The sequence below is a fragment of the Mya arenaria genome, chromosome 5, assembly GCF_026914265.1.
Source record: "Mya arenaria isolate MELC-2E11 chromosome 5, ASM2691426v1".
Classification (NCBI taxonomy): Eukaryota; Metazoa; Mollusca; class Bivalvia; order Myida; family Myidae; genus Mya; species Mya arenaria.
The window spans coordinates 80,046,978-80,066,382 of record NC_069126.1 but is presented as its reverse complement, the minus strand read 5'-3'; the positions used below and the strand labels follow the sequence as shown (position 1 = coordinate 80,066,382).

Sequence of the window (19,405 nt, the reverse complement as noted above, 5' to 3'; positions counted from 1 at the left end):
TGTACATTCAATTAAGGTCTATTTTTATCTGAATTACTTGATTTGGTATATAATCTTATTTGCGGCTGAAATTTGAAGTAACTATTGAAGAATTAAAGCTGCACTCTCACAGATATGCCATTTTTACAACTTTATTATTTTTTTGTCTTGGAAAGATATTTTGCGAAAATATCTGCAAATCAGTGATATAAGACTGCTGACAAAAAATCATATCGCAGTATTTTTGTTCGAAAAATGCATAAAAATTAATTTTTGTACTTAAACATTAACATCTGCGATCTAATTTTTTTGTAAGCAGTCTTGTATAACTGTTTCTTTTTATGGATTTTCGCTGGTTTTAAGACAAACAATAAAAAAAGTTGTCAAAACGTTCAATCTGTGAGAGTGCAGCTTTAAAACTGGTATTATAAGGCGCGTTTCAAAGGGGAAATTTTTCGAAAAAAAATCCCATATGTTACAAGTTACCTCTGCATGTTTTGACCGCAACCTGTGTCCACTTCCCGTTCCCGGAAATGTTAAGAGCCCGGGCCTGAATCACCTTCCCAAAGCGGCCCTGGCCCAGGTCCACACCAAGCTGGAGGTTCTCCCGGGGAAATTCCAGCTCGTCCTTCCGCAGACTAACATATGTGTTCTGTAATCAAAAGTAAAGCCAAATTTTTAAACAAGTATATTCATTTGTATTTATTTCTTATATCTTAAGTTTGTTTGACATATCGTCGAATACACGATCTGTTATTAATATCCAAAACTTCATGATCGACATGTAGTATTTAATGCTAACAGTATTAGAAACATTGGTACCAACAGTATGAAGTTGGTAAGTTTTGTAAAACATAGGTATGTTGTTACAGGCGCCTTCACTCTCATGGAACGTGAATTTGTTTTGTTCATGGGATATAGTTAAAGTGATACTCGCATTTAAAAAAAATACATATACATGTATAACAATTATAAATTTTGAATGATGAACCTTTTACTACTCACTAAATGCATTAATAGAAAACATTAATTACTGATAACAAAATTGTAATCGTGTATTTCATAGCTGAAAACACACAAATAGTAAATGACTGGTGAGTGCTAAAAAGAATTACAGTGATCAACTATCGTCTCATAATGTAGAAATATTGTGTTTTCTGCACCTTTCTTTCAAATTAAACACGGTCTCCTTCATAAGAACCATTATTTTTGATATGTATTCATCCTTTTAGGTAATGTACATTCACATTCATCAGAGGTTCGATCGTGATAAATCTGTGGTACACATAGCATCATCACTCTGGTGTACGAGAATAGTAAATTAAAACAGTGGTATTATTGTGGTATATCTTTTGCACCAGTCAATTGTAACCACGCACCCTACCCCAGGTCCGGGGAATAGCGGGGACTTTGACTTTCGGTCCAGCCAACCCCGGGTAAAATCCCCGCTCTGCGGGGACAAACTGAAAGTAAAATCCCCGCCAAATGCCCCCGCACCCAAGGGACCCTAGGTAAGGCCCATTTCCCGCTATATTTTGCGCGAAGGCAAAATCACCGCATTCACCCGGCACTGCGGGACCACCTGAAGGGTAAAAAAACGGCCCATTTCCCCGGCTATCCCCGGTATAGCTCCGGACCTGGGGGCCGTGGTTACAATTGACTGGTGCATTATTTGGGAGTAAGAGTGCATCTTTAACATAGAATTGCCATTCTTGGTTTTCACTCTGGATTTATTCATAGTCTGATGAAGTATACATATCGTTACATTTCTCTTTGTATACCTCTTTCCTAGCGACTTGTTTGGGCATCTGGCCGTACGCGGGGTTCGTGAAGGCTGGGTTGTCTTTCATCAGGTTCGCCTCCGAGTGGTACTCATACTGGTACAGAGCGCTAGGGTCTGTGTAGGTGCCACCGTTTATCTGGAAATAATGGTTGAACTTCCTTAGACATTCTTCCCGAACTCATTATTATCAAAACCTAAATCCATAGGTGTCAATCACTTTACTAGTAACTTGTTTAAACTTCAGTAGTTGAAGTAACACCATAGCTGAGATATAAGGTCGAATCTCGTTATGCCGAACTATGTTATCTCGATGTTCTGGTTATGCCGAACTATTTTCGAATGTGTTTGGTTAAGTTATACACTTTTTGTATTTCGGTTATATCAAATGTGCTAGAATGCTTTAATATTCTCTTCATCCAGTTCAAGTCAATGAGGAAATCGAGCCAAGCGAGTTCGAGTCAATGGGGTTCGACTGTACCTCAGTAGAACAAGTAATACCATGGCCATCATCCCGCGGGTTAAACCCATTCTTTTAAAACGGCCATGGCGTATGACCTTGTTTTTTTGTTTTAGCTTTTTTCCTGTGACGATATCATATACATCCAATCAAAACAATTAAAACTACAGCTAAACTTTAGGGTTGAACCCACGACTAAAACACCGATATTTGTTTTAAAACGACTACGGTCGTATCTACAAGTGAATTATTGGGAACCAACCTTTTGCATTCTTCCGCTGACGATATAATATATTTCCAATTAGAACAGCCAACGCTCCAAGGGTTAAACCACGCCGTGACTGAACCTCTGATATTTGTTTAACGACCATGGTCGTATCTACAAATGAATAATAGGGAACAAACCTTTTGCGTGTCCGCCTTTTTCTTCCACCGACGATAGCATATATACAACAGCAGGACAAGGAGTACCATAGCCAACGCTCCGAAGGTTGAGCCCACGATTGTGGCCACGGAGGTGTGTCGAACGACCACGGCATCATCGTCCTTGTCCTTGTCCTTATCACCACCCTGTCCACCTGACATACCCCACTCATCTCCTGAAATTGGTTTTATCGTGTATTGATAAACACATATTTTTATTATTACATTATAACATATCAATTTAAGACTCTTTTTGTGCCATCAAACCAGACCCCGTGTTTTTCCCAAATGAGACTCTAGATTATGCCATTGGGCTCTACGTTTTGTCTAATACCATAAATTAGAATATACTTTTAGTCTAATGCCATTGAAATAGACCTGACTTTGTGTCCTATCAGACCATTATTCTAATGCGATCATGTTATGCCGAATCTTAAAGGGACTGTACTCCATAAGATGAAATAGCGAAAAAAAATTGTCGAAAACCGACACCATTTTTTTTAATTATGGTATTCTTTTTAACACTTATGATATCAACGAGTAAAACATTTTATTAAATAATTGTCTTAAGATTCGTTACAGAGAAAAAAAACCTTTTTTGGTGCCAATCTGGTGTACAGCCGCTTAAATGCAGATATTCGGTTGATCTGTGGAGTTGAATCACTTTAGTTGCTTACGTATGTAAAGTCTATATCACACGAGACCTAATTCCAACAACGAGAAGTGATACATTCCAGAAGATCACCCGACAAACATCGTATTTCATTTTTTTTTCATACCTGTAATTATTTTTTGAAAGAAAAAAAACGTTTTCTTAACAATGGCAATGAATTCCGACAAAAAAACAAAAGAAATTGTGAGGCCAAACATATACTGTTTAATACTCTTAAATAATTAAAAAAAAAATAGCCATTTGAAACAATACTCTTCCAATAAGTACTTTTCTATAACACAGTTACATTTATTTAACGATCGAAGTATTTGCCAGTTATTTTGGACACATTTTGTATCATGCAGTTTCTTTTTTCCAGTAGATTATATCGTAAATGACTTTATTGCATGCTAACATGGAATACCCAAGGCGATATGATTACGTCATAAGACTGTGCTAGATAAATAATACGATTATAGTGCACTGGATTTATATAATGTGTGATGCTGTGTGTTATATAATACAGTTGAACCCCGTTGGCTCGAACTCGCTTGGCTCGATACATGTGTTGGCTCGAACTAGATGTAAAGGACCGATTTATTAAAACTGAAGGTAAACAATCCCGTTTGGCTCGATGTTTTCGAGGCACGATGTATTTGTGTCGGTCCCTGGGAGATCGAGCATTCGGAGTTCGACTGTAATAACATTTTTCTTACATGCTGCATCCCTTAATTCAATTACTTTTTTTGACACACTTATCAAAATGTATGTTAATGCCAAACAAATGTAACAGACTGCAAAAATTGTTATGTGCTCCTGTCGGGGTTCGAACCACGACATCTCGCTCTGCTGGCGGACACTACCGCGTCGCTATAAAAGCTAGCTCTATAGCTAGACATCAAAAGAGCCGCTATATACACAACAAAGACACGGTTACACAAAGTTTAAGAAAATGGGTTAAAGATTTCTATATCAAAATAACAAAGAAGTAGGACGAAAAGATTTTATACTTTTTTTTTTTTTATGAGAAATATTAAACTCTGCAACTACATGTTTCACATACATGATTCTTATAATAAGGGTTATTTCTTGCTACATATTAACATAATCCCATGTTTGTTATATATTCGACCATGCAAAGCAAACAAAACAACATAGCAAGGTGCGGCTAATACGAAACAGAAAAGGGAAAACATTACCGTTCTGGAGATGAGAAAACATATTTGAATAAGTGAACGATGTGCGTATAATGTTAAAATAAAAATCCGTAATCATACCATCGTCCTCTTCGTCCGATTCGGATCGCCCTGACAAACCATGATTACATTACATACGCATTTAGTGTGCTAAATTTTTATGTCGCAACATTAAAGCTGCACTCTCAGAGATTGACCATTTTAACAACTTTTTTTTATTTTTTGTCTTGGAAAGAACAATTTTTTTGCGTAAATATCTGCAAACCAATGATATAAGATTGCTAACAAAAAATCAGATCGTAGATTTTCATATTTCCGATCGAAATTAATGTTTTGTGACTTAAACCGTTATTAACGGTTTAAGAAAAAAACATAAAACATCATTTTTGTACTTAAATATAAAAATCTGCGATCTAATTTTTTGTCAGCAGTCTTAAATAACTGGTTTCTGTAGATTTTCGCAAAAATTGGCTCGTTCCAAGACAAAAATAAAATAGCTATCAAAACGTTCCATCTGTGAGAGTGCAGCTTAAAACAATTTTAAGATTATAACCTACATTTTCAGCCAATATAATCTCTTAAATTGCTTTATATATCGGATTAACTAAATATACATAATAACGATAATGCACCAGTCAAATGTAACCACGGCCCCTCGAGGTCCAGAGAATAGCGGGGACTTTGACTTTCGTTCCCGCCAAGCCCGGGTAAAATCCCCGCCCTGTGGGGACGAACTGATGGATAAATCCTCGCCAAATTCCCCTGCACCCCAGGGACCCCAAGTAAGGCACATTCCCCGCTATATTTGGCGCGAATACAAAACCACCACATTCACATGGCACTGCGGGGCCACCGGGAAGGTAAAAACACGGCCCATTTCCCCGGCTATCCCCGGTATACCCCCGGACCTTGGGGGCAGTGGTTACAATTGACTGGGGCATAATTTGTCAGTGTCAACTTGTTCTACAAAATATAGTCAGCGATCCAACGTTCTAGGCGAAATTAGACATGTTAAATTCTTTTTGGTACACAAGAGAGGTCATATATACTAAACATTGCCTTACTGCACGACCACGCTCTTATGCACGAGACCACGGCAAACCACTCTGTATGTATAAAATAATTTGAACTAGAATTCGAGTATAATGATATAATGTTTCCCTTATATGAATAACACATATATGCATTACATTATTATTATTACAATTATTATTATTATTATTATTATTATTATTATTATTATTATTATTATTATTACTATTAATATCATTATTTTATTATTATTTTTATTATTAAGTGTTCGAAATTATATTTTGCACAACGGGATAGCAGTTATTTTCGAATCTGCCTTAAATGAAGTTTTATATATATGTATTCAGCTGTTTTTATTTCAATCAGTTACATTGGTAGATATAAAAAGTGACTTGGTCAGTAGACAACATATAATCTCAAACACTAAGCTGATTAAAGGTTGCGACGCTCCAGGTCAATTTATTTATGTAAATGTATACAAAAAATATTTAACCATTTATACGTTGTTTGTAATGTCAACAAATATCTCATTATCTTCCTCAAGTAATTTAAGAATGATTTTGATGCAAATGAACAACCATCGCCGTTTGTTAAGTAGACGTGAAATAGAAAAGAAGACCTGAAACGTAATAATCTTTGTATCGACAGTCGATGCACAATCGATAAGAGAAACTAAGGCAATATTTTTTGTTGGACGACAGACAACAATTGTTAACTATGATTATCCACATATATTTGAAGGGAATGAACTCATACGTTCGTGTCATATGACCTGTAAAGAATTAGTGACATTTAACCTAAAATATTATTTTTTTTTTAAGATTTAGCCAAGGATTTACTCCTACCAATGATCTTGCATAAAATAACTACGAATTCGTTGATAGGAGTGACCCCTTTGATACAGTTAAAGAAAAAACAAACTTTTATGTTAAATGTCACTATATTTTACAGCATTCGGAGCTCCTCGGCCATTATTTTCAAAAACAACCTCGGATGTATATGGACGGTTTACATACTTAAAAAGTGGTACGTTTAAGTCCGCTGCAAATAGATCGCGTAGTAATCTTATTTAGTAGTTAAATTTTATGACTTAACTCTTGGGAATCGTAATTATGTTTACAATAATTCACTTCACTGGCAATCAATTTAAACTGAGAGCAATGAAGACAACTCTTAAACACTACATTTAATTAATGCTTTTATTAAAAAAAAACACGGACTACTTCAACAGATGTACCGGCATACATCCGAGGTTGTTTTTGAAAAAATGGCCGAGGAGTTCCGAATGATTTTACAGGTCATATGACACCAAAGCACGTGTTCATTCCCTTCAAATTAATGTGTGATTATCAACAAGAAACTGCTGTTTCTGTATCCCTATTACATCGTAACGTATTCACTGCAAGCAGGGAACCAACCGCAAAATGTTTTTTGAACTCTGAATAAATCGATACCTTCAACAGTTTACTGTTTAATAATATAGAAAAAAGTATATTTTTAACTTTCTTTTTATAATCTATTTGTGTCCAGTAAGTGAATGTTTGTGTAGAACTGTTTCCTTCCTCAGAAAATTCTGGGGCAGATTCAGGATCGACATCTGAAGGGGCGTACTTGGGGGAAGAAGGCATTTCTTAGAAAGTATACATTCGAAGCCTTTTGTTAACCGTTACTTTGGTAAGCTTACCTCGTACATATGTGTATTATGTAATGAAATAGAAACTTTCATCCATCCGAGTTAGGTTTTGATAAAGCCAATTAATTGCGAACAAGCTTTGTTAAACTTCAGGTTTTAGTGGTGCTTAAATCTTACCTGGTGTCGTACTCTCTGTACAAAGTACAAAGTTTTAAATTTGTGAGCTCTTAGAAAAAAAACATTTTTTGCGTTACTTAACAATTAATTCGGCAGCCGAGTTGCGCCCGTGTTATGCCGAATAAATAGTAAAATACAAATGACCAATTACTTGCAAAATGAAAAGAAACTTTCTTAGTGTGACCGCGAATGCCTCTACGCCTCTACGCTAGCCATCCCGCATGCGGCAGCTTCTAAATTACCTCTTATTATTATACAACCTACATTGACAGCCAATGAATCATTTAGTACAAGGCTTAATCATTAAGTATTTCAACTTTCACGGGTGTTTAAGGCCCGCCTACTGCCACCTATCCGATACACAATCTCTGCGTCAGACTTTGCGTTGACAGTGCGTCAGCCAATGAGGTTGTATTTTATGTCAGTTAAATGACCTGAATTAAAATCTAAATGATTAGGAAGGACTCGTTTGCTACGCTCACTCCTCCCATTCTTAATCATTAAAATTTTAGTTTATGCCATCTAATTATACCATAGAACCAGTTGGTTGTTTGACTCAGAGGATTTCTAAATGATTAAATGTAAATCTTATCGGTGATCCAATCTGCGCGGAGGAATACGCGTGAACACTTATATGACTTATGTATGTCTGTTACACATTGCATGTATATATAATCTGTTTCGAAAACTTACACAAACAAGTATACAGCATTGTTAACATTATTACAGTAAAATGCAATACATGAAATATAACTGAACGTGCCATTTTCCTCTTAAGTCACCCAAACGAATAAAATAAAAAAGTACAGACGTAGACAATAAAAATAATATAGCGCATGTCAACTCAACATTAATACACATTTACATCTACAATCAAGGGTTGGCTAAAGGAGCAGAGACAGTATTCAGTCTAATAATTATTATCCTTATCCTTGGATATACATTCAGTCTATTGAACAGGGCTGGTATTTAATATTGGTCTTAATTGGAATCCAAGAACGATATAGCTAATCGGATCACTTGTTTTAAAAGACTGACCAATTGAGTGAATAAAGTCAATGATGCATGACCCTAAGATGAACTTAATTTGCATATTGAATAACACCCCACAGTTATTACTACAGTCCAATCAAACCACCCATATTGATTCTACTCTTCAACTTAAGTTAGATCTAAGTCGGTTTTTTGATACGGCCCAAGCCTCAATTTCTCGAAACTTCTTAAAGCTGCACTCTCACAGATTTAACGTTTTGACATTTTTTATATTTTTTTGTTTTAAAACGAGCCAATTCATTCAAAATTGCATGGAACTCCTTAACAAAAATCAGACCGGTGAGTTCCATATTTAAGTTTAGAACTTGATGTTTAATGCATTTTTTTTAACCGTTAGTAACGCTTTAAGACATAAATTAAGACATTAATTTTATAGCGGAAATGTGAAACTCTGTGATCTGATCTTTTGTCAGCAGTCTTAAATCACTGGTTTGCAGATATTTACGCAAAAGTTTGCTCGTTCCAAGACAAAACATAAAACAGTTGTCAAAACGGTAAATCTGTGAGAGTGCAGCTTTAAGACCCTTATATTAGCATTAAGCTTAGCTTACTATTTTGACTTTTTGGTATAACTTTGGTATTATTATACATCTAAAGTTATCTTTGTGATAATCACGATAAACGAATTATCTAGTAAAATCAAGATAAAGCAAGAAAGTTGCGGATAATTTTAATAAGCTACTTAAGCATGTTATGCTTAAGAGTTTTCGAGAATTTGGGGCCAAGCCAATATCACTTACATACAACATAATCTTAACTTTAATAACTAAAACCGCGACAAGCAAAAATGGGACATATCGTGTTTCTGTTTTTTCAACAATCAGGTTATGGCATTTTACAAAATTTGTTGGTTTTTTTTTTTCACAAAAATAATGATAAATTACACTTTAAAACATCCAAGAATATTTTCGTAAGGACCCCTGTCATTTTCAATAACACGAATCTATGACGTCAGAGCGTTTGCTGACGTCATCTTTACTAGACTCATTTCTGCTTGTCGCGTTTTAAATTTAGTCTACCACCACACAGTTGGTTTAATATGTGGGAGTTGGAGAACAACATGGAACACCGGGGTATGAAGGAATTTCGTGAAACAAAAAGACAGTCTTTCTATTAGCAAACATATTTTTTCTTAAACAATCATTGTTATGAATGACATCGTAATATATCTTGTTGTTCAGAAAATTCGTAAGAATATAACAATTACTCGTTGTTCAGACATAACGTCAGAATACAACAAATACTCGTTGTTCATAAATTACGTCAGAATACAACAAATACTCGTGGTTAAACATTACATCGATAAACAACAAATTTTCGTTGTTCGGCCATAACTTCAGATTACAACAATTACTCATTGTTCAGAAATTACGTCAGATACAACAAATACTCGTTGTTCAGACATAACGTCAGAATACAACAAATACTCGTTGTTCAGACATAACGTCAGAATACAACAAATACTCGTTGTTCAGACATTATGTCATAATATTGCAAATACTCGTTGTTCAGACATAACTTAAGAATACAACAAATCTTTTTGTTTAAACATTATGTCGTAATACAACAAGTACTCGTTGTTCAGACATAACGTCAGTAGTTAACAAATACAAATTTCATTCCTACAGTTTGCTAATAGATAGTCCAAATTTTTAAACAACAGAAAGTGAGCAACTAATTTATTCCGGGTGATTTTAAGCTAACCCACCAACCTGGAGGCTTTCGTCCTATATATAAGATGTAAATTTTGGTTATTTGATAATATCAAAATCTGTTGTTGGCCACCGACACAAAACAAATCAAGATGAACAAACAGAAAAAAAACACGAAACAATACAAGATGCACTGTGAACATCAGAAACATATCAAACATATTGGACAGTCTTCAATGGGGTTCACACATATGTCAACACGGGTCAAAACTGATATAAACAAACAAATACGTGACGATAATTTCTTAATATTTTTTTAGACTGAAAAGTTATGAAAAATAGCACTTAAAAGTATGTGGTTTTTTTTCTGATCTACACGTGTGGAATATTTTACAATTGCTTGTATCTTAACGATGCAATTCTTGGCCGAATTTTCACGGCCCACACAGCGTATCCTCATCGTTCTACAAAATTCTATCACAGTGAAATTATGGCCAAAGATTGCATCGTGTAGAAGCAGAATATGAACTTTTTAAGGCTAAGAAATATTTTGATATCATTTTTGTCAAATAAATGTCTTAAAAAATTAACGTCACTAACTTGTTTGTTTACATCGGTTTTGACCCGTGGTGACCCACGTAAAAATCCCATTTGAAGTCACGTGATTCCCCACCCTATGGGCTAGTGACATTTTAATCTATACATAGATCTTGAGCAACAGAATAAACATAAGGAAAAAAATACAGTGTCGACACAATACTACAATAAAAAGAAAATGTATTTTTTAATTGTTACATATACATTTGTGAACGGTATAATTCGATATTGTGCTTTTTTTAAAAATTGTCACATGTTATTATGGATTATTATTTTCACATTACTACAGCATTTTAAGGCATAAGAAATAAACAATACTATCATACCTATGTTTAGTTATGTGCGTAGTGTATAAAAATAAAAAAAGACTTATAAAAAATTATACTCCATATACGGAGAGGAAATTTGGACGAATTAGAAAAACAGATATACTACTGCTAGAAAAGCACCATAGATAACTCGTATTTAAAAAGAAATAAAAACAAAATATAATAACCGAATCATCCTTTATGTTTTTCATTGCGATATTCAATGTATAAATTCAATAGAAAAAAAATATAAGCATACTTATACTTAAACTGGTCACTAAGTAAATATTTACTTATATGTATCTTACCATTTCCTTCTGGAACACATCCTGTGCCGATACCGACAGGGCTGGGACGAAATCCGGGCGTACACGAACATTGCCCTTTCATGTCACACTTCGTATTTGGCCCACACGACTGTTGACAGGGTTTCTCTGAAAGTGCACACACATAGAATTTCAAGCAACTGTAGTTTTGAATCTTAGAGACACTCTTATTTAAATTTAATACATACAACTGTCTAACAAACATTCATGTTGAGTGATAAACCTGTAACTACTTAATACTAATTACTAAATAATGCAATTATGGAAAATAATAATAACTGATTACAAGATTGTAGCCGTGTATTATATAGCTGAAAACGCACACAAATTAAATGACTGGTGGGTTCTTAAAGATTTACAGTGATCAACTTATCCTCTCATAAGGAAGAAATACCGTGTTTTCTGCACCTTTCTCAGTATCCTTCATAAGAACAACTGTTTTCGATATTTATTCATCCTTTTGGGTAAATTCAAGCAATTGTATTAATTGTGGTACATCTTATTTGGTAGTAAAAGTGCATCTTTGATATTAAAGCTGTCGAAACTTTGGCCTTTAATTACCTGCATCCCTTTTACGTACACGCAGGACTTACTCGCATTAGCAAAACTGGTTATACTACATGTTAGGTTGATGCCGAAGAACGTCTCATTTTTTCAAATGCATTGATACTAGTACAATAGAAACTGGGACCAGAGCTGGTATTACATTTAAGTCTTAGATGGATGTAAGAACGATGTAGCTAATCGGATTATTTGTTATTGATAACTGACCAATAGAATGAATGAAGTCAATGATGTATGACCATAAGATTTACTTATGTTCAGAAATTGAATACCAACTAAGGTCAGTAGTCAAAACCGTGTTTAGTTTCATCAGTTCCTGGCCTAACAGACACTTGCAACATTGTTTCGTAAAAATACAACACAGACAGGCATAAGCATTATACTATCATTTATCACTACATGATAGGGCTGCCGACTTAAAACAGTCAGTGAAACAGGGAGCTCAATGGATATTTAAACTGTTAAACTATATTGCATAAACAATATGTCATTTCGATAAATCACTACAATAATGAAAATAAATATTTCAGATAAGGCCTTAAAAAAATATGTCTGTTTCGGGTAACCCGACCATACCTATAAAAATGCGCCGACCCTAACTATTTTTTTTCCGTTTCTGAGCAAAAAAAATATTCGTTAGCGAATAGAGAGTTACGAAGGGCGGATAAATAGATAGATTTTAATCAGAATTATTGTTTATATGATAAAACAAAGTCAGGCAAAGACAGCAATGTATGAAAGACTGCCATGTGCAAGAAATCACTCTGAACTTACGAGATTTTGAAAAAAAAAATCCCTACCTACCCTACCTAGAAATTTTAATAGGTTACCCTAAACAAACATTTTTTTGGCCTAATAATATGTTTTATAGAATACGAACAGTGAGTTTTGATTTCATTAGGAAACTGACTTAAAGCTGCAATCTCATAGATTGAAAATTTTGACAACCTTTTTATGTTCGTCTTGGAATTTGCAAATTTTTGCGTTAATGTCTTGAAACTAATGATACAAGGTTGCAAACTTCAGGTCAGATTGTAGTTTTTCATATTTATATTCGAAGATTGCAGTTTTATGGCTCAAATCGTTACTAACTATTTTAGAAAAATGGATTTATCGACAGTTTGCCAAACAATTGAGATCTATTCTAAAGTAAATTATCTTAAATGACTGTATCGAAGGCATTGATACCAAAATCAGCTGATTCTGAGACAAAAAATTCAAAAAAGATTCAAAACTGTCAATCTGTGAGAGTGCAGCGTTAAGATAGGGCAAAACATAAGATGTCTTATGAAGAACAGCACAGTCCGATGTCTGTGGCAGACCAGAACATAGCAGGTACTTACGTATTTGTATATTGATATATACGTATTGGTCCTTGATTTGGATTTTAATGCGTTTGTTGTCTAGCCGATACACATATTTCCCTTTTATATCTATTGTTAGGGTCCAAGTTAAAGGGAGTCCTGGCTTCATACCTACACTGCAACTGAAAACCAAAATCTTATAGTTTTTGTTTGTGCATACGCCATATATAGGCTTTGTATCAGTTAGGTTCAATTAAACGATCAAGTATCAAATAGAAATATAATGGAATATGCTTTTGGGATATCAAAACGTTTGTTTTAAGTAAGCTTATATTAAAAAAATTTAAGTAACACTGAAACGTATTTTTTCACAACAAAAAAAAACGAGATAATATTTTATGAGTACACTACCAAACTGTTTCTGTGAATTACTTTAACCTCTTATTACTACGGTGGCACAGAGGCGACTTCCGCAACACTTTATTTATATTGTGGCCAGAACTTAGTAGCTTCTGGCCACAACTTTGTTACTTGAGGCCACAACTTACTAATTGAGACCACAACTTAGTAACCTGTTGCCACAACTTATCAAGTCGTTGCCCCAAGTTACTCAGGTTCCGCCACATGTTACTTTGTTGTGAACAAAATATAACTAAAGTGTTGCGGATGTCACCTCTGTGTCATCATAAATTACTTACACATCGCTTGGTATATTGTCAAACGAGCCGTCATCAACACTAGATCTCCATGTCAAGCTAACACCAGGGTCTCCTTCAATTTCCGGATTTGCATGGACAGTGCAAACAATTTTAGCATCAATACCCTCAGTGAAAACCATAACGCCCTGGCTTATATCGCAATTGATCTCCATTCCTGCAATGTCAACAAAAAGACTGAATACATTTATGTCAAATATTTCTGCGTAAGAGATTGCGAAATCGCTCCTTTTACATGTATTTTCAATTAAATACCCCGCAGCACATTTTTCAACACGACACCGCTGTACTCGGACGGCAGTTTTGATCTTACTGACACATACATGTACTGAAGTCATGATTTAATGGTGTTGCTGTAATTCATTCAAATGTGTAATAGAACTTAAGTCCTCTACACGTTGTTTCCAGAAAACGTTTTACAAAATATATCTGTAATATGTTTCAAAAAGTGAAAACCTGAAGGTAAATAGTGACACCGGCAGATTAAACAATGAGAATTGTCTGTAGATAAACATACTGGTTGTCATCGTTCAAACTTTATATTCACATTAAAAGCTCAGCACTCTCACAAATTGACATCTTTGACATATTTTTTGTGTCTTAGAATCAGCTGATTTTTGCACATGTGCCTTCAATTCAGTCATATAAGATACCTGACAATAGGACAGATGTCAACTGTTTAGTAAACTGCCGAAAATTTTAGTTTTCTTAAAGCTATAGTAACGCTTTTACCCGTAAAACATCAATTTTCAAACGACAATATGAAAACTGCAATCTGCTCTTTTGTCAGCAGTCTTATATTACTGGTTTCCAGACATAAACGCAAAACGTAGAATATTCTAAGACAAAAAAAGTAAAAATAAGTTATGAAAACAATCAATCTGTGAGAGTGAAGCTTTAAAACCCTTTAAAAAATTGAAAAAGAAAAGAGAGAGTTATTTCCCTTGAACTAATCATAAAGTTGTGTTTACCAAGGACGTCTAATGCAGTTTTAGCTTCCTTTCCCTGGCCGTTTTTATTGAAACAACTGTAGTTTCCACTCTGCCCCAGAGTTACATTTTTCAGCGCTATGTTCTTCATATATTCAGGTGCGCCCAAGCTTGTCACATGGTTTACAAATCGCTGAATGTATTCAGCCGACGAAATAATAATACCTCTTTTGTCCTCGAATTTCCAATCCCCCTGAAACAAATATCGTCACACAAAATAATAAAAGCATAAATACAAATATGAAATATTGTTCAAAGATATATGGCTATAACATAAAACATGATCTTTAAGTACGAGGCAAGCATTCGGAAGTCCTCGGCCATTTTTATCGAAAAATCCCTAGGCCGAACTTCCCGAAAACAACCTCGGATGTATAAGGATGTTTTACATACTAAAAAAGCGGTACGTTTAAGTTCACTGCAAGCATATGTTGATCGCGTAGTTATTTTATTTAACATTAAAACTTTATGACTTAACACTTGGGAATCAAAACTATGTTTACAATAATACACTTCACTGGCAATCAATTTAAACATAGATCAACAAATTCAACTCCAAAACACTACATTTAAATAACAAAACGAATATTGATGTTAGGCATCAAAGACGCGGCTGAATGGGTTTTATTGAATATTAATATAAATCTATTGATTTTCATGAAACGTTCTGATTAAGTTTCATGAATATTAGACCAAACATAATGTCTCTAGTGTGTTCCAGATTGGACCTAATCACGTGAAAAATATTGATACCCAATTGGCTCAATAAAGTCATGTGACAATATATACAATTGTTAACATTCCGAACAAACAAGGGCATAGCCGAACTATGACGGTTTAATCAACTTTCTAGATAGTAGTTACTCGGTCGTCTCCGGCATGCGTAAATTATTTAGACTGGTACCTTGCATTATCACCGATAAAAATATTGGTGTCGGGTCGATTCGGCCGAGATATCATTTCGGCCTGATCCTTTTCGGCCTACTTTTATTCATTAATGTTTGTTTTAAATCGTGTAAATTACGCTTTGAACTTTCATTAGGCTTATTCGTTTTATGTGACGTTTTGGAAGTTTTACATGCATCAAAACGGTTACTGACGACACATTTTAAGTAAAGTTGAATAAGAGTTGATATCATTAACAAATCTTTTTTTCATAACTAAAATTTATCCGTATACACTTCCCCATTGACAATTGCAAACATGTATCTCCAGGCCGCGTCTAATGATACAAGTACACAATTGCTGTAGGAGACAGCAAAAAAGGCTCGCTCTAAATCGATCCATAGCAATGTACAGTTAGTGTTTTTTAGGGGGTGCGAAATGGGCAGTTTCAGTACTGACACATGGAAATTTTAATCAGTCTAGGTTCGTTGTATTACATATATATAATGCAAACATGGATGAGTTGACAAATCGTATTCAAATAATGCAGGACATCTTTAAGCTTTATTTTACTTTAAGACAGATTTTGAGTAATATACATTGAAACGTTTTGTAATGAGAACTTTGTTTGAAAAAAATAAAAAAAAGCCGCATTTTGTGTATTTTGAAGTGCTGAAATTAGAACGAATAGGCACTATAAATTACTATAAGGCTAATTTGTTCTAGTCATGTTAGTCAGGACACAATGTAAAATGGGGCGAAATGAACTGAGATATAAAAAGTGGCACTTTTATTCAAAATTTGAACTTGAAACAATATAAATGCAAGTTAAAAAAAGAAGTGACTAGAAATGAGTGTGATATGATATTCAGAATGCAATCAACAACATATGGTATTGAAACACAGATGTGTCCTTCAAGTATGAAATATGGAACATGTTATACACAGTTTCATAACATATACAGGTGCTAATAAAAAACACTGAGAACTAGCAAATTTAAAGCTTAAAATGAATAGTTTGAAATGGGGTAAATGGATGTTAACATAGTGTCTATTTTTAACATTCAGACTATCGCACTTTTATCGGTGCGAACGACATTGGCCACAGATTAGCAGCTGCAATTGTAGAGGGAATAAAATGGAGAGCCAGGAGGAAAGCCACTTGTCAGACCTGGTGAACGTTCAGTACTCACATGCCGTCTGTTTACAACAAATAGACGAAACAACGCAATAACTCAATCCGTAAAAGAAAACATTAATTACATATACCCGTCTTTGTTTCAGCTTCTTCAATCAGAATGTAAAATCCGGACCAACTGAAATCTCCAAACTGTTACGGAAATCGTTAGAAAGTTTACTTTATTTCCGGACCAAATTAAAATACGCATTGCTATGTTTCATATATATTTTATTCATTAATTAATATATGTTATTATGTAAGGTTACAATAATAATAATAATAATAATAATAATAATAATAATAATAATAATAATAATAATAATAATAATAAGACATTTATACAGACACACAGACATACTAACAGGCGCACAGACAGCCGCACATACAGACGCACGTACAGACGCACATACATACGTACGGACAGACGCACAAACAGACGCACAGACAGGCATAATAAAATATATTTTGTAATAGATTCAATATCTATAAAACATAGCAACGCGTATTTTAATTTGGTCCGGTCTGGCCTGTCATTTTATACCAACACAAAATTAGAAAAATTCCGAACGATTTCCGTAACAGTTAGGAGATTTTCGTTGGTCCGGATTTAGTCCTGTCCGGCTAGTCTTTTATACCCAACCATTCTATGCGCATGCTCAAAAATTAAAAGGAGTTATTGACCTCCGGGCCTTCTTTATACGCCTCGAAATCGACAAATTACATTATTTCTTTACACCTTTTGCACCTAAGGTAAAAGAAAAACATTTTTACAAAAGATAAATCGAAGTCACTCTAACAGTAGTCTCCAATTCTCTAATTCTAAATTTTCAACAACACTTTTCAGTGCATACACTTACAATCGAAAGGCTACAATCAATCATTTCCGTCTCCAGAACTATCTTATAAACCAATCACTAAAAAAGCCTAATGATAAACAGCGTACCACGATGTTGTTTTCGATAAAACTGGCCGAGGAGCTCCGAATAAGTAAAGGTAATGCCATCAGGTTATTTCAAAAAAAGGTTTTTGTTTATACACGTATCTGCTCACTCATGTTCATCTCATATTATACATATACAGGGTGAGGAATCACGTGACTCAAAGGGGTTCTCACATTAGTCACCACGGGTCACAACCGATGTAAACAAAGTAGTAAGTGACGTTAATTTCTAAATAACTTTTTTGACAGAAAAGGTATAAAAATATTTCTTGGCCTATTAAAGATAATGCTATTTTCTGCTTCAAACCTTGTGAAACATTTTTGATTCGCTTGTATTTAAATGGAACATGGCCAAAATTGTAGCGTTGCATATTGCAAGTTGCAATTTTGGCCAAGAACTGCAAAAACCAAGAACCTTTTTAAGTCACGTGATTCCTCACCCTGAAATAAGAAACACAATCTCATTATTTCTTTTCAGGGACAAATATAAAAAAAGATTAATTTCCTATTGTACACAATTGGTTTCAAACAGTGAACGTGTGAACAACTACCTGATTCAGATTGTGTCTGCATGACATGGTTACGTCATCACCGATGTTTACTTGGCGTTTGCTCATGTTAAGTGCTGGACCTATTAAGAAGAAAACAAAGGTATAGGCTCTAGGTACATTGTATGCATTACTTTCATTTGTATGTCATAATATCGCTATCTGTTTATCTATATAATATGAATATAATTAGTTAATTATGTGGTTAACTAGTTACGTAACTAGTTAACCACTTAACATTAAGCTGGTAAAATAATACAAGAATGTCAGTTGTAGGCACTAACATGCATTTATTTCCCGTTATGATATTTTTATTTATTAAAAAAAATAACTAGTTACGTAACTAGTTAACCACACAACTAACTAGTTAATTAAGTGGTTAACTAGTTCGTAACTAGTTAACCACTTAATTAACTAGTTAGTTATATGGTTATCTGGTGGCAGAAGTATGCCACCATAATATATCGAGATACTAATACAAACCTAACGCCAGAATTAACGTTAAATTAAAAGTTAGTTTGATTATATGCAAATTACATGCAGTATAATAAAGTTTAAATGTGCAAACATATAAATACGATACTTGCATTTTATTTCGTCGACCAAGAAGTCACCTTTTTTCGTTATTCATCGGGATAAATGAATATGTATCATCGATTAGTGACAACATAATACTAATAAAAGGCCTAGTTTAAGCCTTCTATAAGTGACCCCCCCCCCCACCCCCCAAAAAACAAACCCGTGAATTGTATACAACCTCCGTGTGTTGATCTTATCTAATTGCCTAATTGCCTTAATATCAGATCTCTGATCTGTGTATCCTGGTGTGGAGTTTTTGAGGTTTTATTTTAGAAATGGACCCTGAATGGCCCTGAGCCAATAAACAAATAATCAGGAAATTGAACACTACTTTGACATCAGTGCAATTAGCTGGAGATGCACAGCAGATGATTGTCATGCCAAACATTCCTTAAACTAGTCCTTTAAGCCTTCTATAAGTGACCGCCCCCA

At 34.5% G+C, this 19,405-nt stretch overlaps 1 protein-coding gene across 3 annotated transcripts in view; it reads right to left on the bottom strand.

The window, feature by feature from the left end:
• The window catches only part of LOC128236281 (proto-oncogene tyrosine-protein kinase receptor Ret-like), a 39,000-nt gene that overhangs the window by 9,380 nt on the left and 10,215 nt on the right, over positions 1 to 19,405 (bottom strand). Inside the window, exons 5-14 of one of the 3 annotated variants that reach the window (XM_052951164.1) lie at positions 18,398 to 18,477; positions 14,824 to 15,034; positions 13,835 to 14,009; positions 13,176 to 13,318; positions 11,251 to 11,376; positions 7,333 to 7,347; positions 4,572 to 4,601; positions 2,625 to 2,818; positions 1,761 to 1,898; positions 466 to 631 (exon numbers count right to left, since the gene is read on the bottom strand). In XM_052951164.1, the coding sequence (XP_052807124.1) occupies positions 466 to 631; positions 1,761 to 1,898; positions 2,625 to 2,818; positions 4,572 to 4,601; positions 7,333 to 7,347; positions 11,251 to 11,376; positions 13,176 to 13,318; positions 13,835 to 14,009; positions 14,824 to 15,034; positions 18,398 to 18,477 (1,278 nt within the window). The remainder of the gene's footprint in view (positions 1 to 465; positions 632 to 1,760; positions 1,899 to 2,624; positions 2,819 to 4,571; positions 4,602 to 7,332; positions 7,348 to 11,250; positions 11,377 to 13,175; positions 13,319 to 13,834; positions 14,010 to 14,823; positions 15,035 to 18,397; positions 18,478 to 19,405) is intronic. The other 2 variants (XM_052951165.1, XM_052951166.1) reach the window with 2 other exon arrangements.